Here is an 8,028-nt window from a genome sequence, read left to right on the forward strand (position 1 = left end):
ATAACCTCCTTTATCAGGAACGTAGAATAACCTAATTTGTCAGGAAATTGAATAATCTCATTTATCAGGAACATAGAATAACCTCATTTATCAGGAACGTAGAATAACCTAATTTGTCAGGAAATGGAATAATCTCATTTATCAGGAACATGGAATAACCTAATTTATCAGGAACACTGAATAACCTCATTTATCAGGAAAATGGAATAACCTCATTTATCAGGAACATGGAATAACCTCATTTATCAGGAACATGGAATAACCTCATTCATCAAGAACATGGAATAACCTAATTTATCAGGAACATGGAATAACCTCCTTCATCAGGAACATGGAATAACCTCATTCATCAGGAACATGGAATAACCTCATTCATCAGGAACATGGAATAACCTCCTTCATCAGGAACATGGAATAACCTCCTTCATCAGGAACATGGAATAACCTCCTTCATCAGGAACATGGAATAACCTCATTCATCAGGAACATGGAATAACCTCCTTCATCAGGAACATGGAATAACCTCCTTCATCAGGAACATGGAATAACCTCCTTCATCAGGAACATGGAATAACCTCATTCATCAGGAACATGGAATAACCTCCTTCATCAGGAACATGGAATAACCTCATTCATCAGGAACATGGAATAACCTCCTTCATCAGGAACATGGAATAACCTCCTTCATCAGGAACATGGAATAACCTCATTCATCAGGAACATGGAATAACCTCCTTCATCAGGAACATGGAATAACCTCCTTCATCAGGAACATGGAATAACCTCATTCATCAGGCACATGTAATATTAGCAAATGTCAACACTATAGGCTTTAGTGACGCACAAAGTATTGCCACACAATTATAAACGGCAAAGTTTGCCTACTACTATACAATAATAATTAAAGTAGTAGTCTGGTTTATTTTACAAATAGGATAATAATAATATTGTTCATAATAATAATAATATGAATAATACATTATTCCAACAATGTCCGTTCATTACTACAAAACAAACATAATAAATATTATGATTATTTAGTCTTTCATAACCCTCAGTCCCATTGGGTCGAGAGAAATACGATATTCGGAGGCATTTCAGGAGTATGTTGGTTTAAGATGAAGCGTGATTATGTTGATTATAAGACCATGCCAAAAACAACCGTGAAACGTTTCCCAGGTGGACACAGTTTTAACACATTTCATACACCCCTCTTACTGAATGATCTCTGCGAAAGTTGTTGTCGTAAATGTGAATGTTAAGCATGGTCCACTTGTGGATTGGAGCAGGACACATTATAAACATTCCCTTCAATGTGAAGACTTACTGACAATTTATTAACTCTTTGTGTCAGAATAAAAGTCGAAGTAGCCTAACTGGTAGCCCATCAGATAACTCTGCTGCATAACATTGCATGTTTGCATCAAAAGAGGGACTTACTAAAGTATTTGACAGTTGTTCGATCCTACGACATTTAGATTTGTATATTCATACCATATTTGTTTGGTTAAAACTTAATTCATGAAGTAACCAAAACTTAATTAATGAAGTAAAAAGGGCAATAATTTTGTTTTATCATTTACTTTATTGCGGAAAATATACAATTATTTACACAACAATAATAAAAATAGGAATGCATTTCAGACATAATATCTATTCCTCATGTAACATGTGTCATCAATAAATAAATAAATGTATTCTGAAAAGAATAACCTCAATTCTTTTTGCACAGGTTGGCGACACATTATTTCAACCCATTAGCCTATAATACCGCAGTCAGTCCTCATCGAAAGTCTCACACGGAAACTGAGACAAATGCGTCGATGCTGCCCTTTAACCTCCACAGAATACGGTCCACAGAGTCAAAGACATGCATAAAAACATACATTTCCAAGTAACATTAGTCGTCAACAATAAAAAAAACTAACGTATATCAGAATGTAGTAGTGTAGTAGCCTAGCACTTGAATGCAGATCCAGGTCGTCCAAAAGCGGGCCTTTCCCAGGCAAAGTGCTCTCCCCACGCCCTGTCCTCTGGTTTTAAATAGTTGTCAAAGTTTGCTCCCATAACCCGCAGCTCTGTGTGTTTCCAGCATTATTCTCCAGAATTGCCCCGTTGTCATATTGATAAGCAGAATCAGCTGTCACCTGCAGATCAGAACATTTATAAAAAGACGATTAATTATTAACCCCAGACTACGAAAAAGTTCAACAAAACACAGCAACCTAGACTTGTTTGTGTCTGCAGTATGACTCACAGATCCAGGAAAGTACAATAGTCTATTAAAGTAGAACACTATTTAAGCTGATACTGTTAAAAAAATGTAGTAGGCCCATAGGCCTAAAGTGATTGTTTTTGTATTTAGCCATTTTTGTACAACGAACATCAACTGAAATGGTTGCTATGTAGTACGGTCTTAAAAAGTAAGACAATAAGTTGGAAAACAGAGCATACCATTTTGGACTACAGCTCTTCGGCCGTGAGCTAGTGAGATGCTGACATGGACCAAGCGCCCTCCATCCTCCATACAGAAAACGCATAGCTTAATCTCTCATGAGCCACATAACTACAACTTGCCATTTTGGAGTCCAATTCATCGCTCTGCAGAACTTGGTACAGGAAATCGATGTACCTGGCAGCAAGTTTTAAGGTTTGTATTTTGCTCAGTTTGTCTGAGGGCAAAGTGGGGATAATTTTCCGCAAAGACGAGAAAGCTTCGTTGAGTGACTGCGTCCTCTGCCGCTCGCGCACGTTCGCCATGACTCGTTGCGTCTGTAGGTCTTCGAAAGAATGTGGACTGCTGCTGCTTGACTTTTTCCCTCTTTTCCCAGGGGTAGGGCTATCTGAATCCTCCCCGTTTTTCCTGCTTGATGTCCTTTTCCTCCCACATCTCTTCGGTTGCCTATCCAGTTCCCCCTCACTGTTGCTGAGACTGTCTAGTGGAGAGCCTGGGGAGCTCGACTCTTCCCCGGTCATTTCCTCAGACATCACCGCTCAGTTAGAAGACAGACAAGCGACAGTCAGTCCGAATGATCCTCGCATCAACTTAACGGTTAATTCCAGTTGCGCCTTCGATTCACCGCCTTTGAAGACACCAATAATAAAGTATCCATACATGGGATCCCGAGACAAGAAATGTTTTCTGATACTTGAGAAAGTTACGGAGTTCTTATAGCCTGTATGGCGTAAAGATTTGGAGAGAGAGAGGATTGGCCAATAAAGTATATTACGTGTAAAGAGGGGTGGGCGCGAGCAAGGAACTATGAGGAACTCCTCTCGCTGCATGGTCTGCTGAAAACAAAGTCGCAGACCGCTGAAAGCGTACTTCATCAATGGCGGGATTGGTATTGTATAGCCTAGAATATAAATTGGACAGGTTTATCAAAGCAACACATTTTGTTTGATTTTAATCTCGTTTAATAGGCTTATGTGTAATGACACTATTAGGTAAAACATAAATAAGGTTAAGCGTTGAATGCAATATTTGTTTTTATGCACAACAAACAATCTAGATTTTAACTCAACGTATGCCATGCACCATGTTGTAATTCAAGATGAAATGAAACACTAAAGTAAAACAGTAACACGATATGGAGCCAAACGATGAATATCTAAACGTTATTCTTATATTCCTCTAGTTTGGATAAACATGATCATTATACGCTGGCTCATTCATGCGCACAAGTGGCGCGTATCCAATTGACCACACACACACCACCTGTAAACATTCAACTGGAAACCCTCTGCTGACCCAACCTTTAATTTGCCTAAACAGTTTTCGAGGTAATTATCCTGGATGAGAATTATCCTGGATGAGAGTATACCGATATATTTTTTCTTTAAGGGCATTGAAATGTGTCCTTAACTGGAATCCATGTATTTATGTATTAATATGAGACTTAGCCCATACTTTCTGTTGACTAGGCTACTGCAGTACTACGTTTAGCCCCTTATTCTGGAAACTAGAGATGCGTTTGAGTCCAACAATATCATAGTCCTCTATAGCCACAATTCTTCAGTGTTGTTGAAACTCCAATTCTACATGGGCATCAGTGTTGTTGAAGCTCTCTTGAGAAGACTGTAACTACATTGTCCACAAGAGGGCATATTCCTCTATCGTTATCTTTATCTCTAGACTCTAGAGCAGAGCTCTCCAACCCTGTTCCTGGAGAGCTACCCTCCTGTAGGTTTTCACTCCAACTCTGTTCCTGGAGAGTTACCCTCCTGTAGGTTTTAACTCCAACCCTTTTCCTGGAAAGTTACCCTGCTGTAGGTTTTAACTCCAACCCTGTTCCTGGAGAGCTACCCTCCTGTAGGTTTTCACTCCAACTCTGTTCCTGGAGAGTTACCCTCCTGTAGGTTTTCACTCCAACCCTGTTCCTGGAGAGTTACCCTCCTGTAGGTTTTCACTCCAACCCTGTTCCTGGAGAGTTACCCTCCTGTAGGTTTTAACTCCAACCCTGTTCCTGGAGAGTTACCCTCCTGTAGGTTTTAACTCCAACCCTGTTCCTGGAGAGATAACCTCCTGTAGGTTTTAACTCCAACCCTGTTCCTGGAGAGCTACCATCCTGTAGGTTTTAACTCCAACCCTGTTCCTGGAGAGTTACCCTCCTGTAGGTTTTAACTCCAACTCTGTTCCTGGAGAGACACCCTCCTGTAGGTTTTAACTCCAACTCTGTTCCTGGAGAGCTGCCCTCCTGTAGTCTATAGTCTCTAGACCAGGGTTCCCCAACTGGCACGTTTTTAAAATTATTTATTCATATTTTTATTTATTTATTATTGTTGGACATAAAATACTGTTCCCAAGTATTTCCTCGCATGCGATCAATACAAATGTAAGCAAGGTTTGAAATGATTACGTTTTAGTGAAATATTATATCTGTTTGGGCTTCTTGGGGTCACTTTGCAGTCTACTAATGATTAGTAATTATGTTCCGGCCCCCCGACCAAAAATCATCCCTTGGCTGAATCTAGTTTGATGATCCCTGCTCTATAGCGTTTCTAATTGGAAGATATTCCCCCATGCTATAAAAGTGATGTCTCATTTACAGTAATTTAGCATAATACAGAAATCTAAACAAAAAACAGCTATCTCATAAATACTGCAATCAAATATGAATGAAGTCAATCACATTTATTCCATTTTGTAACATACAGTATGAATACTTAGTCGTGGTTAAAGTTGTAGCCTAGGCTAAATGTGGGCTCCCATATAAAAGGTTAACACTGCTGCTACCTCGCCCTCTAACCAAGGTGAATTGAGGAGCAAACTGAAGTGCAGAGGAAATTCTGCAACTCTTGGAGGACAGTTCCTCTATATAAAAGGCCTCTCTGTCTGTAAGAAATATTTACCAGGATGTGGGGGTGGTAAACAATAAACAATATCCATCTTGTGTCATAGTAAGAGGATTACCTTCTCTGGGTTCTAGAATCCCCAGGAGCACCAATAGGGGAGCAGGAAGCAGGAGGGCAGGCAGGGTTAGAGGTCACAACACCAGTGACCATTCATTGAAACCAGCGTCCAGCCAGGGCCCAGGGCTCAGAGTGAATCATTGTTCTGACTGGGGGACAGACAGGGAGACACCTTAGGGCATACCTTACTTACACAGAGGTTGGTTAACTGTGACCTGTCCTGACCAATCATTTCATTTCATCTGTTTGACATGTTAGGGGCCAAACTGAAGTACCAGGATCCAGGAACATCCATACATTTGGACTTTAAATCTTATTGCGATTTGCCAACAATTTAAGGGCTCATTTGAAAAAGAGGCCTGGGTCCCAATGGGACTCCCTGTCAAAATAAAGATTCACTAAAATATTGCAGCGACCCGCACAGACAGCTGTGTGTTATGTGTTAGGCTATTAGTTGGTTGTGTTGTACTTACCAGTACCCAGTGTTTGCGGCATCTGCCATGCCAATCAACCAGCTATCTGCCAACCATGGGAATGCCTGGAATGTTCTGATGCCGGGCATCCTGGTGGTTGGCAGAGTGGCTTGGAGGGGGGTTGGGCAGGGGGATGGAGCATTGGAAGTTAAGACCAGGTTTAGCCATTGTTCTCTCTCTTACGTCTGGCCTTCAAAAGAGAAGGTCACGGTTGTTTTATAGGGTATCCTTCATTTATTTGGCGTGGGCTACAGCCAAATAGTAGCCTGTGTGAAGTTGGGTTAATAAACCATACATTCGTAAACTCAAACCTCTATCTGGACAATTGTTCCTTTATGATCTAGTCAGGTCATTACAATAAATATTTTTTTCTCCAGAATCATAAACGTTTTCATAATGATTTAGCACTGAGACTAAAGATTCTACCCATGATATTTCATTAGATTTGAAGACTTTAGGAGCACCAGGTCCCCTCACCAGGTGACTTCACCTGCCTGTGTAGCCCTGTCCATGGTGCTGATCCTTACAGCATTACTTAGCCTGATGTAGTAGTCAGTGTACAGTAAATTATGTCGAGCTATTATCTTGATTATGGAAAACATCACATTCTGCAGTGAGGAGGCAGACAATAATATTACGCTGTTTTGCTTAAGGTGAGGGCTTTCCTTTGATGTTGATATAAATAGGTGCCAAAACCTACAATGTTAACAAAGCAGTAAACTGGACAAAAAGAAGAGCAACATAAACTGGTTTGAAAGTCAGCAGTAGTCTAACCCAGCATTTCTTAAAGTATGGGTCGCGACCCAAAGTGCGTCGCGGACCTGGTAATAGTGAGTATCGACGTGTCAGAGTAAATGTATAAATATTTAACTAATTACTGGAATTGATTTGGTCAAGTGCAACTGCTCACTGTTTAGCAGCGGTGTCTCAGCTGTTTGGCAGCTGCTCGAATGGGAGGAAGATGTGTGCTTCGTCGTTTTCGTGAAGATCACTCAGCGACCCACACGCTGCAGCTCTGTTGTTCAGCAGCAGATGATGTGCTGTCAGCCACTGACTTGTCATTCCCACTCGCCATCACTTACCATTGTCATCAAATGGACTCAAACTAGCCACAAGTTCTGACTGAGCTCAATCGTCATGAAACGCAAATACAGCGATGAGTTTCTCACTCTTGGTTTTGTACAAACTTTGAGAAATAACGAGGATCGCCCGCAATGTGTTTTGTGCAGGGAAGTGCTTAGTATTGATTCTCTCAAAACGAACAAATGAAAACGACACGTCCTGACCAAACATCCACAGTATGACGGTAAACCCAGGGAGTTCTTTCAGAACAGGGAAGAATGCTTCAGGAAACAGTGCTTCGACAGCGGAAGAGTAAGTCAGCTAGCAAGGCATTTTTGTCATTTTATAACAGGTGATGATAAGCAGAAATAAGGGAGCACGATTTCTCATAGAAGTAGATGCGAGTTTCTCTTTCCAACAATCCCCTCGTACCCAGCTAATAGCTAACGTTACCCAAAGCAAGCTAGCTAGATACTGATAGTGCAGCCCTAAGTAACAGTACAGATGAAGATGACAAATTCAGTCCTATTGTACATCTTACTGTAGAAATGATTGTTGAAAACAAGTCTAGGTTGAAACTGTTGCTGTTAAAATACAAGTATTTTTTAAAATTCTAAATAAAATGATTTAACACATCATAGTCTAACACTCCATAATGCCTGATTGATGGTCAGATCAGTAGTCTAACCCAGGACTCCATAATGCCTGATTGATAGTCAGATCAGTAGTCTAACCCAGGACTCCATAATGCCTGATTGATGGTCAGATCAGTAGTCTAACCCAGGACTCCATAATGCCTGATTGATAGTCAGATCAGTAGTCTAACCCAGGACTCCATAATGCCTGATTGATAGTCAGATCAGTAGTCTAACCCAGGACTCCATAATGCCTGATTGATAGTCAGATCAGTAGTCTAACCCAGGACTCCATAATGCCTGATTGATGGTCAGATCAGTAGTCTAACCCAGGACTCCATAATGCCTGATTGATAGTCAGATCAGTAGTTTAACCCAGGACTCCATAATGCCTGATTGATAGTCAGAGCAGTAGTCTAACCCAGGACTCCATAATGCCTGATTGT

General features: G+C 40.8%; 1 protein-coding gene across 1 annotated transcript; it reads right to left on the reverse strand.

Moving 5' to 3' along the window:
* Window positions 1–1,574: 1,574 nt before the first annotated feature.
* twst2 (Twist-related protein 2) lies at window positions 1,575–3,230 on the reverse strand. Its single transcript, NM_001140940.2, is given in 2 exon segments — window positions 1,575–2,147; window positions 2,455–3,230. A coding segment is annotated over 1 exon segment (504 nt). The 5' UTR covers window positions 2,989–3,230; the 3' UTR covers window positions 1,575–2,147; window positions 2,455–2,484.
* Between the last annotated feature and the right edge of the window lie 4,798 nt (window positions 3,231–8,028).

The sequence above is a fragment of the Salmo salar genome, chromosome 02 (assembly GCF_965601325.2).
Source record: "Salmo salar chromosome 02, fSalSal1, whole genome shotgun sequence".
NCBI lineage: Eukaryota > Metazoa > Chordata > Actinopteri > Salmoniformes > Salmonidae > Salmo > Salmo salar.